The sequence below is a fragment of the Hyla sarda genome, chromosome 2 (assembly GCF_029499605.1).
Source record: "Hyla sarda isolate aHylSar1 chromosome 2, aHylSar1.hap1, whole genome shotgun sequence".
Lineage (NCBI taxonomy): Eukaryota > Metazoa > Chordata > Amphibia > Anura > Hylidae > Hyla > Hyla sarda.
Window position 1 is genome coordinate 275427897 of NC_079190.1, and position 17682 is coordinate 275445578.

Consider the following 17682-nt stretch of genomic DNA (forward strand, 5'->3'; position numbering starts at 1 on the left):
TTCAGTTCTTGGGCAGTAGCTATATCTTCTGTTAGATCCGTTACAATTTCATTCCAACATTTTTAGACCACAAGGCATGCCTAAAGTCTTATTAATTAGTCATATATTCAGACAAATACACAAATACTCCAAAGGTATCACATCTATATTCCTCATTGATTCCATAAAAAGCATGAAAAACCACATAGGAGTATACTGCATAAGACAGAAAATGTAACCCATCATGGCTTCAGGAAGGGTGTATAAACCGAGGTCAACTCATTGTAAGTACAAAAAAAGAAAACATTATAAGCAGCCACAGTAGTCAATATATGCCATTAGAAAATCAACACCCATTATAGTAGATGGATGGAAAAAGTCCTACAAAAAAGTAAGAGGGAAATCTGTAAACATAATAAATGCACTGCTCAAGCCATACATCCCAAGAGGAAGAGGTGCTATCCAATCAATGGCGGTCCACAAAAAAATTTATGAACTATACGGAAAGTGCCGAGTGTTGTTACACAGAACACACCCCACGTGTGAAAACATGCTTATACAGTTGTCCAAGAGTTCAGACTTCTTGTACCATTTTATTAAACACAATGTCCTCCACTTTCATCAACTAAATTCATACATCCTATAAAACACTCTAGATAAATCTTTACCACTGTTTAAATCTTTACAACTGTTCTTAAAGACTGTTCACAGCTTGTGTTTTGTTTCTGTTAAGCTTACAAGTAAGAAAAGATTATGTTAAACAGAGACTATGAAGGATTCCATACAATGGCATCAGTTACCTTTAGGCTATTATGACATTCGTTTAATATAGGCATCATGAGCTTTTTAAGAGGTGTCTGTTAAAACAGACATCATAATAGCCTATGGGTAATGGATAGTACTGCATGGCATATGACACAAACAGCCAGGTCACAAACTGCTTTGAAATTCATGAAAAACTTGAGGTATGTGTTTAATGGATGCCTGTAACGGATGACATTGGAATCCATCATTCCATGTAAAGAAAAAAAAAAAAAGTTCTTACGAGACCAAAATGATAAACTGTTGTGTGATGTTATGACACAAATGGACAGCAAGCTATTGTTGGGCTATAAGGGTTAATACATTAAACATAGCTATTCATTACTTCATTATGTGTTGATGTTGGAATATGCCTGTGAGGCTACCGCACCTGTGCAAGCTCTGAGTCAGTGCAGCATTCACATAGCCCCACAGTGGCTGATGACGGATAAACCCGTGCAGTGAGAGTGGAAGCTGGGGTGTGTTACTCCTTACATTACAGATCAGCAGCATATTGTGCAATACTCATATTATCTCTTCCAATCATAATAAAAGTACACAGTCAGCAGTTTTTACCCTTCTCAAAACTGCTAACAGTGCTCGATGACTTAGGGGTAAAGCAGTCCTAACATATATCAGTGGATGGTCATGCTACGTGCATGACTAAGGTGATAAGTGTCTGATCAGTTGGGGTCCCTCCGTGCGATATGAGCAGAGGTTGAGCATGTGTGCTGCTGCCTCACTCACTCTCTGTGGGACTGCTATGCTCGATTAGTGGGACCAATCAAATACTTATAACCTGTCCTGTGGAATACAATGGTCTAGCCATGTTTTATAAACAAGTGGCTGAACCAGGCACCAACTCATCTCTAAATGTCTAAAGAGCATAGAAGGACACTGCCCAATTATAGTGGATAGACATTTTGATAGTAGGGGAGACCAACTGTTATAAGCCTGCTGGAAAAGAGGTGTCTTTAGCGCACGTTTTCAACTGTGTATGTTGGGTATAAGTCTCATGATTTGGGGTATTGTATTCTAGAAAAAAAACTTAGAGAAGACTTAGATTCTTTGAACCAGAGTAAAAAAAGTTGATATGAAAGGTACCATGTGTTTCCTTGTCCTAACAGACATCCAAGTGTCAGCAGTTTGGAACATGAATTACAGCATACTTATTCCCTATAGGGCTAGGTTCACACTGCCATTGCGGTCTGACCCACCCAGCTCCTTTTTTTTTTGTGCCAACCAAACCCCAAGCTGATTGAAGCACGACTGACACTGCCATGTCCCAAATGATCCCTTTTACTTGAATGGGGTCTGTCAACTGTCAAGCATTTTAGGGGTGTTAAGCAGAGAAAAAAAGATCGGGCATACAGTATTTTTTTTCTACACTTAACTCCCGTCCTTTCAACGGACTGAGTGACAGAGCTGCCTTTAGTAGAGAACAACAGCCATGTAAACATAGCCTAAAATGGAATGGATGATGCAACAATCTCCAATAATATAATAAGTGATATTTTGATGTCAAGCTCTGCAGAGGTATGATAGAAAAATGTATTTTATTCAGAAATCCATCAGTTACAGCCGGTGAAATAACAAAAACCATCAAGTGCTCAGCTGAGCTCCCAGTTCTGGCTACAAGCTGTTTCACGGTCAATGCCGCTTATCTGTGATAAGGAGAAGACTGCTGAAAAGTTCTATCTACGGATCACTTTCCAGCAGTGCCCTCCTTATCACAGAAGAGAATTACAGTGAATTTAGTATGTAGCCAAGACACATTTCAAAATAGCTGAAGCTTAGAGATCAGCCCTACACCCTGAAAAATGATCTTTGCACAGGTCACACAGCATGCCTACAAAAAAAGCTATCATTCACGTCAATGGGCCAGCTCCAGACTATTGTTGCCATGTAACTGCTGTAAATCTCTAAATACTATTAAAAACTGCTCAGGCAAAATGGTCCCCCTCATAATATACAATAAATTAAATAAAAATACTTTTCAATCAGAAAATAGAAACAGAAAAAAAAAATTCAGTATCTGGCTTTAAACAGTTAAAGTATACCTGTTAGAAAAATCTTTTTATAAAAAAAAAAAAAAAAGTTTAATAAAAGTTTTAAAAAACACCCATTAGCCCCTTCCCTGTTAAAAGTTCATATCACCCCCCTTTTCCCATTTTCCATATAAAAATATGTAAACATAATAAACATATTTGGTATTGGCGTGTGCGTAATTGTTCGAACAATTAAGATATAACATATATCCCGTATAGTCAATGGCATTAATGTAAAAAAAATAGGAAATCACAGAATTGCATTTTTTTTTTATGTTTATAACATCATATCCCAGAAAAAATGAAGTGTAAAAAAAAAAAAAAAAGTCCGATCAATACCAAAATGGCACCGATACAAACAGCAGATTACGGCCCAAAAAAATAACCATCATACAGCCCAGTATACGGAAAAATTTAAATATGTTATTGGAGTCAGGAATTTTTTGCAAAAATGAAAAAGTTACAAAAACTAAAACAAAAAAAAATGTATTACGTAAAACAAATTTGGTATTGGGGTAATCAGGCTGACCTAATGTATTAAAATAACATGTAATTATGACCACAAGGTGAATAGCAAAAAAAAATTTTCACCTCAAAAATAATTATTTTTTGTTTCAAAGCATAAGTTATGGAAAAATGAAAGGTGTCATTACAAAGTATAATTGGTCCTGCAACAATCAAGCCCTTATATTGGTCTGTAGATGGAAAAAATAAGAGGTATGGCTATTATAGGGCGAGGAAAAAACAAAAGTGCAGAAACTAATAAAGACCTTATTTACATACTATTTTGGTTGAAATTATTTTGTCTACCAGGACAAGTGGATTTCCATGAGGGACAAGTAGATTGTGTTCCGTTTTAGTCCCTTGGACAAGTATTTATTTTTAATTTTTTTTTTTATTACCACACCCCTGATGCCTCAGTCATGAGGCCAGGACAGCTGCTGCAAAAAGCTGCTCTATCACCTTGGATAACACCGATTCCTATTCCACTAAATGGGCACTGTGTGGTACTACATTTCCTTGCTGCAGTAAACTTATCCTTTTCCCTACAAGGGCTGATTTCCATGCCCAGTCCAGGCTGGTAAGTGATCTACTTCAAGCAGTTTGTGCCAGCAGATCACGTCTACAGCACATTGCATGTCCTGGCACAGTAGGCCTAGCTGTCTGATAATAAAACATTCAGCAGTGGTAGATGGGAGCAGCAGAGCATTCATCCTTAGGACAGCTCTCGAGAGGGCACGAGATGAAGAACTGATAGTACTATTACAATACAGTACCCTATGGTACACTGCTGTGTGGTCAATGAAACAAACAGGATAGAATCTTCATTGTGGCTGCCTATTTTTATAGAAAAATGTCAAAGCAAAATTATCACAGTTTACTAGTTATTAACTTTTGCTGAATGTATGCAGGGTTATCCACCATAAGGTGATTTTAGTACGTACCTGGCAGGCAGTAATGGACATGCTTAGGAAGGATCTGCACTAGTCTTGGGGATAAATGGCTATGTTGTGAGATTACCATAACACTGTGGCTAGCTTTTTGTGAACTGGTATTTCCTGTTTGAGTTTTCTTCTTTGCCTACAAATCCCATAATTCCATTTTCCTCCCTCCCACACATCAGCCACCCCACCCATTGAAACATAAATGAGCTGCATCCATTCAAAAGACCTGTGGTTTTCTATCAGGGTGCCTACAGCTGTTGCATTAGTTGCAGATTGATCTCTCTCCCACCAAGCGATCGCTCCACCCATTGAAGCAGACAGGCTCCCTGCCATCAGCTGACTAGTGAGTCAGGTCTCGGCCACATTGCAGCCTGGGAAAAAAATCTGAGTTAACAGTCATTTTGTATGCTGATAAAAATTTATATTGGAGTGAAAATCACAGAAAAATGGTGAGAAAACCATCACACACAGGTACAGACACTATATTATGAACTACACTAACTTTACAGCCCCCGCAGCATAATCAAATTAAAAAAAAAAAAAAATCCTGGAATGCCCCTTTAAGGCTATATTCAAATCAGAGTTGTTCAAATCCGTTATGATATGTCCGATATTAACAAAAACGGATGTCACTCATAATGGATATGAAACTGATATTAACAAAAAGTAAAATGGTAAAATTTTGTAAAGCTTGCACATAAAATAACGGACAGTTAACAACTGTTTTTATCTGTTAAAACATCCATTTATGTCAGTTATTTTATATAACAGAGTTACTTGCATCACCATAGACTTCAATGTTAAATTACTACAACATCTGTTATTTATGGAAAAATCCTTTTCTCTGCATAAAATTAAAGCAAATGAAAAGCAACGGACAATAACAGAGTAAAGAGTGGACAGAGAAAAGAAATTCAAAAAGAAAATAACTTTCACTGTAGTATACAGCAGCTGATAAGTACTGGAAGGATTAAGATTTTTTTAACAGAAGTAATTTACAAATCTATTTAACTTTATGGCACCAGTTAATTTAAAAGAAATAGTTTTCCACTGGAGTACCCCTTTAATAATACATAACTGCAAAAATTGCATACATTTTAATACCAACTAAAACGAATAATACTAGCATAATGGAGCATAGAAAACATGGAAGGTCTGCATAGCTCCTAGAGAGTGGAAGCAAATGCAGTATACAGGGAAGTGTAAATATTCACATCCTAGTGTACTGACCAGAAAAAAGTCATGTACGCAAAAGTCAAAGTAAAAACCAGAAGAGAAACAAGCGATGACCGCCTAAGGAACAAGAATCAATGTAAAAGCACAACTGCAGTTAGTAATTCCCAAGTGGACACACTGGACCAGACCCCCATCACCCAATGTTTCACCACAAACAGCGTCCGGAAAATTGCAGCTGGCACTCTCCTGCAAAATTGTGTGCGCTGTGTGTGTTTATTTTGTGCAATGACTTGCACCAAAGTTATCTAGGTTTGCACTATTTTCATGCTTGGGCTTCATTTTTCTTGCTGTGTACTTGCAGTGGGCGTGGTTTGCAGATGCACTGGTTGGTGCTCTGAATTTATCATTTGCGCAAATATTTTTTTATGTACTCCAATGACAGGCTGGTATATGAATATGTGTGATCTTTTGAAAAATGTTTTGCTCTATCCTGGTGTCTTTTGTCAGTTGCAAATATATATTAAGTGGCATGCGCCGCATAATACATTTTTGTCAGAAAATTGGAAAACCACACACTCGCGCAGCAGGTTTTGCATTGCACAAAACTGTGCACTAAAGATAAATTCCCTCAAAATTATTAAAATATACCAATATAAAAATGGCATAACAAAGAAAATAGATGCCACAGCAGAAATTAGTCCTACAGGTAATTGCTTTTCAAAAAGTCCCAAAAAATTGCCTCACAGGAGGTAGCCATTTTAGGTTCATGAATGCACAGGGAGGTTAAAATGCCCCTCACACCAACAACCTCTAGGAAGGAGATTTATCATTCTTTTCAAACGTATGGCTTTTATATGACATTTTTTTTTAACTTACTTTTGCTTACATCTGACCTATTTATCAAATAGTCGCACGACCTTGATAAATAAATCGTATGTAAGCTAAAACCGGGAAACCCGCTTACAAAAGCATTTTTTTTAAGCAGAAAAGTTTTCCCTTATGTTAACAGCCAAACTTCTTTATCTTCCCTTTATTACCAGTAGCGTTGCTAGAGAGTGACATGGAGGGGGGCGTACCGCATCTGGTGCCACCCTAACTGGTCTGCCCGGCACTAAATAGCTGCACTCCAGTTATCCTGCAACAACCCATCCCCTCTCAGAAATTAAAAAATATTAAAAACATACTATGCCGCACCATGAATATCCTTACTCTGGAGCACTTTTTGGTTTCATTTTGAGCTCGCATTTTGTGACGTTGGTGGGCGGAGTCTTGCGTTGCTGCGCTGAGGCCAGAGTTTATGTCAGGAAGGAAGACAGCGCAGCACCAACAGGCACATAAACAATAGTGAGACCACACACTTACCCACCCCAAAATGTACATAAAGCTGTATTACTATGGATGTTTTAATACATTTTAGTGCCACATATGGGTTATTTACGTAGTCTGTAAAAATTCTTACATAATTAATTTTGTGCCATATTCTATTTTAAATACAACATTAATTAAAATTTAGTGGGTACACCAGCATGTACTTGTCCTAAAATTAGCAAGGGGTGCAGTGTGTATTTTCAACCTTAAAATTTATAGATCATTAGTTATATAAATTTTTCTATAATTAACATTAAAGAGTAGCTCACACCATCTTTTTTTTCTGTCCCTACCCATTGCTAATCTATCCCTAACCCCCTCCCTGCCTTTAAAAAATTGTTCCCTACCTTATAAAGGTCTTCTCTTCTGCTGCTCGGCTCTTGCTCTGCTGGAAGCCGACTTCCCCAGCAGGCGCGACGTCACTGACGCCTGCTGGACGCCGACTTCCGCCCTCACCTCATCTATTATGCGCTCCTGTCGGGAGCGTGCATAGATGAGCGGCCAATAGCATGGCAGGCTGCTTCGGGGTCTCCTCCTCCCTGTTTAGCAGATCATGAGCTACCCAGGGAGGAGGAGTATAGAAGCATCGCCGACCTGCCGTACAAGATATCCCTGCGTTCACAGCACTCGCTCCCGCCTGATTGACAGGCAGGGAGCGAGCGCAGGCTGACTGAATTAGGACCGATTTCCCGTCCGACATCGGTCCTAATCCAGTCGTGACGTCACGTCAGGCTGCAGCCGGCCACTAGGAGGGAGACCCCTAGTGGACAGTTTTCAAATGTAAAATAAAATAATTTTAAACAAAAATTTTTTATAATGGAGATTTTATATATATATATATATATATATATATATATATTAGAGATATGTTGTAATACGTAAGTACAAAAAAAAAAAAAAAAAAAAAAAAAAAAAAAGGTTGGTGACAGTGCCCATTTAACATCAATGTAGTAGCTTTGTTTCATGATGCAGAACAAGAACAGTTATTATAGTGGGTGTTAATTTCCTTGTCTGCAGACGTATGCACTTTCTGTAAGGCTGGGTTCACACTACGTTTTCTCCCATACGGGAGCGCATACGGCAGGGGGGAGCTAAAACCTCGCGCTCCCGTATGCCTTCGTATGCGCTCCCGTATGTCATTCATTTCAATGAGCCGGCCGGAGTGAAACGTTCGGTCCGGTCGGCTCATTTTTGCGCCGTATGCGCTTTTACAACCGGACCTAAAACTGTGGTCAACCACGGTTTTAGGTCCGGTTGTAAAAGCGCATACGGCGCAAAAATGAGCCGACCGGACCGAACATTTCACTCCGGCCGGCTCATTGAAATGAATGACATACGGGAGCGCAAGGTTTTAGCTCCCCCCCTGCCGTATGCGCTCCCGTATGGGGGAAAACGTAGTGTGAACCCACCCTAAGCCAGGTTGGACCTGGAATACATATGCAACTTTTAAATGGAGAATTCAGAAATGTGCTTTGGAATAAGCAAAAATCTAAAAATCGCAGCATGTATAGAAAAGTCGCACGTGCGCAAGTACGAGCGACTTTTTTTACGCAAAAAAAGAAAATCTACTGTGGAGCTTGATAAATCTCCTTCTGTTTTTTTTTCCATTTATAACATCACAATTATTGTAAACTATTTACTGACCAATTGATTCTACATTTGTTACTTTCATGCTATACAATACACAACCTGGAAGGGTGCTGTCAGGATGGACTACAAAAAAAAAAAACAACACTCAGCATAACTTATTTTAAACTTTTTAAGACATTCATCCTCACTGCACCACAAGAGCAGTACCAAACGAGTAGACTCACATGGAGTGCACAGCCTGATAGATTTTACATCCAAATGCCATGTCTCCATTAGAAAGAACATACGGTCTGTTATGTTTACAGAGGGCGTGAATGTTTGACCAGGTGGCCGCTTTGTAAATCTATTCCCATGATGTGGATACTGCCTTTGGTGAGTGGGGCCTTGATTTCTAACGGAGGAAGGAGTCTTCCCCTACAGCTTTAGCATCATTGTTTTCCCATGTTGTTGTTGTTATTAAGAATGAAATTACATCCTTTTCCACCCTTGGGATAGCGCCTCTTCCCAGTTTTTCCTTTCTCTGTAATGTGGTCTCATCTGCCTTTTTGCCTTTTGTTGTTTTCTGCCTACACAAGACCAAATACCTAGAACTGAACAATTGTATTCTGCCTGCATAAGACCAAGTGCCAGAATAGGGATACAGCAAAGTTTGTTTCCAATTGGTTTAGTGGTCCGTGGCAATAAAAAGTGTTTACTGCATTTTTTCTCCAGATCACATGCAGCTGAAAACCCAGAGAGAAGTGGTGGACCAATCTCTACAGACCCAGGCCAACAAAGTGATCTAAGCATTGGTCCATTGTATGGCCAGAGTTTGATTAGATAGTTTTGCTTTCTATTCTTGGAGACCAAGTGCAACAAGATGGATATCTCCCGAACAGCTGTGCAGATTTTCACCCAGCAAGAAGCATTGGAAACAGTGTTACCTGCACTATCTACCTGTATATTCAGGTTAGTGAGGGGGACCCTGCTGTCAGACTTCTTTGCATTTTCTTTCTTACATTAATAACACTTATCATTTTACAATGTTGCTAAGGCTGTGTTCACATCATGTTGTAACAGTACCTTGCCGTATACATTGGAAACTTGTCAAAAAGGTTTGCTGATGTATACTGCGGTATATTGACACAGGGCCCACTGAGTTTAATGCATTGCCTCTTGCTCCAGACTGCCATGCTTTAGCCACACAGCAGCTGATTCAACTTGATAAAAGGGTCAATAACAAGACTGAAATGTTGTATTTACTAGTCAAAATGTATCATGTGATTACATTTCTGCAGTACTATACACATTTATTGTTGATTATTGTGCATGTTGCAGGCACATGTTTGACTTATGCAGGCTTGCTAGAGAATTCATTCATGTGGTGTGCTTGAATATTTGCATTTATGTTAATATAACTATTACAATACACACTTTTGTAAAGTCTTCTGTCATCATTAGGGCTTCTGTCATCAGAGGGTCTATGACATAAGGGCATCATTGTGGTCCATGGCATGTTTTACTGCCCTTCTTGTGTAAATGTAATTTCTCGGATTAATTTTGGGTGCAGGACTCACACCCTTTGCCAACAGAGTTCTCACCCGTATTTTTGGCTATCCAGTGTTTAGACATGTTAAAGGCTGTTCCTTTTAAGTGAGGACAACCCCGTGCTTGACCTAGCCAGACAACATATGTCAGGTGATATAAATATACTATACTGTATTTTCCTAAACTAGCCCTAGTTCTCTTCAATTCTGATATGAAAATATTGTAGTTAATACGCTGGGGGATGCAGAGGTTAAGTCGCTCCAAAGCAGCTTCCCAGTTTCTGGTTCATTACTAAATATTGGTGAGGACTGTCAGAAAATGGCACAGTAAATAAGAGGAAAACTGTATAGAGTATTTGTAGCCAAAAACCTAACTGCCTCTGTACACATCAGAAAAAAGAACACTGAATTATTATCTTATGTATATGGAGGCCTCACAACTCTCCCAGACAGATGGGAATGTTGGGGAAATGAGAATCAAGCTTAGGCTATGTTCACATTGCTATTGTGCTCTGTCCCTTTCTGGGTCTGTTTGGCTCTTTTTTTTTGCGGCTCTCCACCGGGTCACATCGGATCCCAGTGACTTGAATGGGGTCCATGGAAGATCTGGTAGTTCACCATTATATTAAAAAAAATAAAAAAAATATGGCATGCACTATTTCCCCTGCCATTCCACCCTCCCCCGCTAAACTTCCGACGTTTTGACGGCATTGCCGCCAGATCTCCCTTTAGCAGAGCCTGATGGCAATGTGAACCTAACCATACTGTATTTTAACATCTATGGGGGACATTGTCATTGTGTCTCTTTAAAAAGTGTGTTTTGAAGCAGCCGGGTATTGCGATAAGCCACCATCAGCGGAGTCTTGCAGCAGTTTCAGAAGACATGAACACTCATCCAGGCCAAGCATGCACATGTATCAGTGAGTTGGGAGAAATCGCCTTTGGCCAAGACATCAGAAGTGTACTGCCAGCATAAGAAAGCATAGTCCTATTATATTACAATTATCTCTTTCATAAACTCAGCAGACATCTGATCCTATAGATCCTCTATTTCCTGCAAGGAACAATGAAAAAGTGTGATATCATTGTTTTCCATAGCAAGTTTTTAAGCCAGTGTTTCCCAACTAGTGTGCCTCCAGCTGTTGCAAAACTACAACTCCCAGCATGATCGGACAGCCTTCGGCTATCCGTGCATGCTGGGAGTTGTAGTTGTACAACAGCTGGAGGCACACTTGTTGGGAAACACTGTTCTAAGGTACTATTCGGCTTTTTTATCCTAATACACTAGAGATAAACTAAATCTACAGAATCAGAATACTTGGTTGTTGCTATTAAATGCACAAAAGTCTGCCATGCCTTTATGCCAGGACTGCCAACATTCAACCTGCTTACATTTTATTAAGTGGAGGCAGAAAAGCCTTCTATAAAAAGTCAACATCAAATACCACGAGCACTAGGAAATCATCCATTTTGGGCATATGGCAGAATTTCAATGGTTATGTAATGTGAAGAAAACCTTCCACTTTCTTTACTCAGCAACTAGGTAACCGTATTTTCAGTGCCATGTAAGAAAGTGTGCCAGCAGTCTATGTGCACAGCGAAGCACATTTGTTTCCCGGTGTCTCAACAAAAAAAAAAAAGTAGGCTAAACTGATGTTCCAGAAAAGTATTAAAGATCCACATTTATACTGAATTGATATGGTTTTCTTCCTTTTACGTTGTCAGGCATGTGCTCATATTATTAGTCAGACACTTTCTAGCTGTAGATAACACAACTGTGCAGTGCGTGCTCTCAATGTTGTGCGCTGCTGCATACCTAGTATCCAAGGGCAACAGACATAAACAATTTGTCAGGAAGACATACAAGGGCACAGCAGAGAAACCACAAGCTACATTTTCTATTCAGTAAATATTGAACAAAAGGGTCACTGTCACTATAGCAAAAAAAATATTAAAAAACAACTTTTGACATATCAAACGTTTTGATCGGTTGGGATCTGAGACCCCCACTGATCTCTACTTCACTACATTACTACTTCCTGCACAAGATGAGCTTTATTCAAATTCTATAATCTCATATCAAGATTATAGTGAGCTGGGGGTGAAGCGCTCAGTTGTACACTTCGCCAGGCTATGTCTAGCGATCAGTGGGGGTCTGAATACTCAGGTGAGTGGGGTCTGATCTCAAACGATTAAAACTTTCAAAAGGTCAAGTTTTTTCTATAATGACAGGGACAGTCTAAACAAGTGTTGTAAAAAATAAATAAAAATAAATAAAGAAAATACATAAAGTGAAACCTCTTCTAGATGGCCACCAAGATGGCAGTCTCAAGGATAATGGCCACTATGCATCATGTAATGTGGACTGAAAATCTGGTCTTCTCAAAGAGGTGATCTTTTGGAGAGGTTTCACTGAATTTGTTTTTAAAATGAAATTAAAAATGACATATTGATTTGTACAGCACAAAAATGTAGACTTCATTTATACCTGTTATGTACTTATTCAACGTTGGCGATTTCTATGTCAGAAATCTCTCTAGAAAATCTGCTCTTGACCAATTGTGCTTTCTTGGGACTGAATTTCACACGCTGCCCGACTGAACATAATCCCTTGTACAATCACAGGTCATTTACAGGGTATAGATAAGTCAACAGTGCAGCTTCGGCCTATCTGTTGGGATAGCTTTATATTCCACACTGTTCAGGCCTGTTTACACTGAGTGATCATTGCCTTGTGTAAAGAGCATGGCACGCAAACGCCTGTGTGTCCGCTGATCATGTCTTCTGCGTGGGCCTAATAAGCAATACTTGTTGGTAGCATATCTTCCTCAGTTAGGATACGTTCACACGCGCAGATTTACAGCGTATTTTACGCTGCAAATCCGCTGGTGAAGGCCCGCTCTATGCTGGCTTTACATGTGCCTGCTCATAGTGGTAATACGCCGCTACCAGCAGACACACTGATGTGCGAGTCGCAGTATACACGCACATCGCGGGAGCTCTCTGCCTAGCTCAGAGCAGGGAGAGCGGCCGCGATGTGCGAGTACGCCGCGCACATCGCTGCAGTGTGTCTGCTCGTAGCGGCGTATTGCTGCTACCAGCAGGCACATATAAAGCCAGCATATAGCGGGGCCTTCACCAGCGGATCATCAGCTAAATACGCTGCGAAAATCTGTGCGTGTGAACGTACCCTAAAGGGGATGTGCTTCCAACAATAAGGAAAAAGAATGGCCACACAAACAACCTGGTGACTGCTCAGGCTGTTCACTCCCAATATAATTGGGCTGAGTAAATAGCCCAATAATAAGGACCGTCTGACTTGTACGCAATCAAGTTCTGCTCTTGTAAAAGGAGAGCAGAGAGAATAGAGCACTGTGGACAAGACAAAAAAGAAATAAAAAAAAAAAAAGAATTTCCTCTGTAGTATACAGCTGCTAATAAGTACTGGAAAGGTAAAGATTTTTTAATAGAAGTAATTTACTAATCTGTTTAACTTTCTGGCACGTGTTGATTTAAAAAAAAAAAAAATCTTTCCACCGGAGTACCCCTTTAAAGGAAGGCTTTTCTTTATTCCATAGCGAAGTAGTAGACAAAACATGGGTGGAAACCCAAACGCAGACACCAGTGATGGGATCTCTGACCACTTCTGTGTAATCCTCTCTTATCTGCTTTACAACTTGTCCACACATGACAAGTATAGCAAGCAGTAAAGCAATGATAGATAGGGCTGACTGTCTCAGCTAGGAAACCAATGAGATTAACAAAATATTTCATATTTTAGTAGCTAGGTATTCTTCATTTATTAAGGAATTAATAAGGACAACCAACATTCATTGTAGATAGACATTTGTTCATGTCATCATTATCCAACCAAACTCAAAGTGCAATGTCAGATTTATATATGGAAACATCTAAATTTGACAAAAATGCTTTTTCTGTTCCTGACACTTCCTGCTATGCTATGGCCTGCGCCATATTTTAGGCTTAAAGGGGTACTCCAGTGAAACACTTTTTTTTTTTTTTTTCAAATCAACTGGTGCCAGAAAGTTAAACAGATTTGTAAATGACTTCTATAAAAAAAAAAATATATAATCCTTCCAGTACTTCAGCTACTGTATTCTACAAAGGAAGTTGTATTTCTTTCTGAAGTTTTTTTCTGCCTGACCACAGTGCTCTCTGCTGACACCTCTGTCCATATCAGGAACTGTCCAGAGCAGGAGAGGTTTTCTATAGGGATTTGCTTGTACTCTGGACAGTTCCTGATACGGACAGAGGTGTCAGCAGAGAGCACTGTGGTCAGACTGAAAAAGAACTCCAGAAAGAAATACAACTTCCTCTGTAGCATACAGCAGCTGAAAAGTACTGGAAGGATTAAGATTTTTTTAATAGAAGTCATTTACAAATCTGTTTAACTTTCTGGCACCTGTTGATTTGAAAACATTTGTTTTTCACCGGAGTACCCCTTTAAATCACACATGCAGTATTTGTTGCAGTTCTAGTAGTACTTTTTGATGCAGTTTTTGGGCCAAGGCCAGGACCACGAGAGAGATGTGCAGTGTCAGTCATCCTTTATACTTACCCTTCCTTTTAGATCACTCTAGTATAGACTGTATACTATCTAACAAGATATACATATCTTAAAGGGGTATTCCGGTGGAAACTTTTTTTTTATTTATTTTTTTAAATCAACTGGTGAAAGTTTAACAGATTTGTAAATTACTTCTATTAAAAGATCTTAATCCTTCCAGTACTTTTTAGCTGCTGAATACTACAGAGGAACACAGAGCTCTCTGCTGTCATCATGACCACAGTGCTCTCTGCTGACATCTCTGTCCAGTTTAAGAACTGTCCAGAGTAGGAGACAATCCCCATAGCAAACATATGCTGCTCTGGACAGTTCCTAAAATGGACAGAGATGTCAGCAGAGAGCACTGTGCTCGTGATATCAGGAGAGAGCACTATGTTCCAAAAAGAAAAGTATTTACTTTGTAGTATTCAGCAGCTAATGAGTACTGGAAGGATTAAAGGGGTACTCCGGCACTAAGACATCTTATCCCCTATCCAAAGGATATGGGATAAGATGCCTGATCGCGGGGGTCCTGCCGCTGGGGACCCCCGTGATCTTGCACCCAGTTATAATCAGTCCCCGGAGCGAACGTTCTGATTACTGGAGCATTGGGACATCACGGCTCCGCCCCGTGTGACATCTCGCTCCGCCCCCTCAATGCAAGCCTATGGGAGGGGGCTTTAATTTCAATAGAGAAATATGCAGGCACAAGCAGCTGTTATCACTGGGGGATGCAGTAGCCAGACCCCAGCAAACATCTCTCTGGGAGAGGAAAAGGATTGTTGTGTTGGTCAAACTACTTTTTCTGTTTACCTTTGAAGGTCCAATTCCAATGGTAGCCTACAAATAGCTTTCGGGGAAAAACACGACCACAAATCACGTATGTGGTTTGAAGAATAACAAAGATTGTGTACTCTGCAGGGAAGTAAGAAAACTTTTCAGCCCTGTTTCTTTAAACCTCTAGAGGAGTGTTTCCCAACCAGGGTGCCTCCAGCTGTTGCAAAACTACAACTCCCAGCATGCCCGGACAGCCGAAGGCTGTCCGGGCATGCTGGGAGTTGTAGTTTTGCAACAGCTGGAGGCACCCTGGTTGGGAAACACTCCTCTAGACAGACGCATGTATAAAATGACAATGTGAAATAACATTTACCCAATGTAAACCTTCAATAATAACATGTTATGAATATAAAATTGTATTATTTACAAACATTGCTCCTCCAGTTCCTGAAAACAAACACAGAGCAAGTCACTAAGGGGAAAGGGCTTGGTATACTAAATGTCTCTCAAAGAACCAGCCTTTTGGCCTGAAGGAGGGGGAGAGGGCCTGTGCCCCCTCCTCCTGAATCAGTCTATTGTGTGGTGCTCCTCCATGATGACTATCTGCAGCATTGTGTGCTATAGGCACATGGACAGGACACGTACCCAGTGCCCAGTCCTGGAATCTGCAGTGTCATTAAGTGTACAGTAGTCCTATAAGCAGAACTCTATTCTCTGCAAGTGACCTCACCCACACTGACTGGCCAAGTGATGGGCACCCTGCCCTGATGCCTAACTAGTCTTCTAACTAGTCCCTGGGGCCAGGACATTGGCACAGCACTGATTTCTTGTGCCCCATGTCTGCAACCTACCTTGTGTGTCCCCCCCTTGTGTGGCATCCTCTCTTGTCTTGTCCATGTCCTCAGTGGGTACAATGAGCAGTTCCAGTAGTCGGGTATTGTGGTGCCAGTCAGGGGGTGTCTGAGGTGATGTGGAATATCAGGGTCTACTTCTGCTCCTCTGCTGCACTCTCATTCCTAAGGGCAACACAATCCGTCTAACAGTTGGGAAAAATCCTCTTCATCACCAGGGAGGGAAGAAGAATATTGTCCAGCCCCCTCCCTGTACACAGCCCGGTGTGCTGGCTGCAGATCTGCGTGGTGTGAATGGGGATCAAAGGCTGACCAGGGATCTTGCTCTTCTCTATGGGAATTTTCCACCCAGTAGATCCCGGAGCTGAGAAATCACTAAAAGAAGCCTAGAGGAGCAGCTGATGGAAATGCTATTGTAACAGACACTGTGCAACCTCTATCACAGGGCTGTACCATGTACGGCACGGGGGGGATACTTCCTCTCCTATTACACGCTGCTGATATCACGTAGGGGTGAGGAGGCTGCACACGAGCTTCTACCTCTGAGTCTGCTCAAGCTGTAACTTTACTCTGGTTTATAGTGGCAATAAGGCAGTGAGGCAGCAGTCCCCCCCTTTTGGGTGGAGTGGTTGAGCCCAGCAGCGTGTTGAGACTATCTAAGGAAAGTTGCATTCTTTTAGGATTGGGAAGTACAGATGGTGACTCACTGAGGCGGCTCAGACACCCAGCCCAGAGCTGAGGATGCGGCCATGAGCTCACGCAGCGGGCGGGGGACGTGACGTCATGCGCGGCTCCCATCACTGCGGATCACGTCGGGGCTTCTAGTCATTTCTGTCAGTCCTGTCAGGGGTGTGGGGGTTGCGGCGTAGAACTGCTTAGTGTGAACGCGAATCACTATGGCTATGGAATTGTGCGGCAGTGGTGTAGAACTGTGGAATGAGCGCTCTAAAATCCCAGTCACTTTAGAATCCTATGTAGTGTTAGGCCGGAGGTTTACTTAGGAAAATGCACCACAATTCCTTCTGACTTTGCGCCCAAAAAAATCTCAACGGGAGATTTATCAAAACCAGTGCAAAGGAAAAGTTGCCCATAGCAACCAATCAGATTGCTTCTTTCATTTTGCGGAGGCCTTGTTAAAAATGAAAGAAGAAAGCTGATTGGTTGCTATGGGCAACTTTTCCTCTGGACAGGTTTTGATAAATCTCTCCCAAAATGCATTGTGCTAATTTTTTCTCTCTCATCAAAACGCCCAAATAAAACGCCACATTTTGCAAAGCATTTTTTATGCAAATATTACCGTGGCCAGATACTAGCTGGGAGACAATGGGCAAAATATGAAACGTCAGACCCACTTGGTGTATTATCCTTTGTTTTTTTTAATATTCAAAAAGGTTTTATTGAAACAAAAACATGGAAGTAAAAATCACAAAATATCAGATCCAGTGCAGTGGAACCAGCATACACATACAGTGGTCCCTCAACATACGATGGTAATTCGTTCCAAACGAGCCATCGTTTGTTGAATCCATCGTATGTTGAGGGATTCGTGCAATG

The 17682-nt window shown here is 40.7% G+C and overlaps 1 protein-coding gene across 7 annotated transcripts in view; it reads right to left on the reverse strand.

Moving 5' to 3' along the window:
• MAP7D1 (MAP7 domain containing 1) overlaps positions 1-17023 on the reverse strand; it is a 104171-nt gene extending 87148 nt beyond the window's left edge. For 2 of the 7 annotated variants that reach the window (XM_056557153.1, XM_056557151.1), the window contains exon 1: positions 16129-17011. In XM_056557153.1, coding sequence (XP_056413128.1) covers positions 16129-16174 — 46 coding nt within the window. In that variant the 5' untranslated portion in view covers positions 16175-17011. Of the gene's footprint in view, positions 1-16128 lie in introns of all 7 variants that reach the window. The other 5 variants (XM_056557156.1, XM_056557155.1, XM_056557152.1 and 2 more) reach the window with 5 other exon arrangements.
• Between the last annotated feature and the right edge of the window lie 659 nt (positions 17024-17682).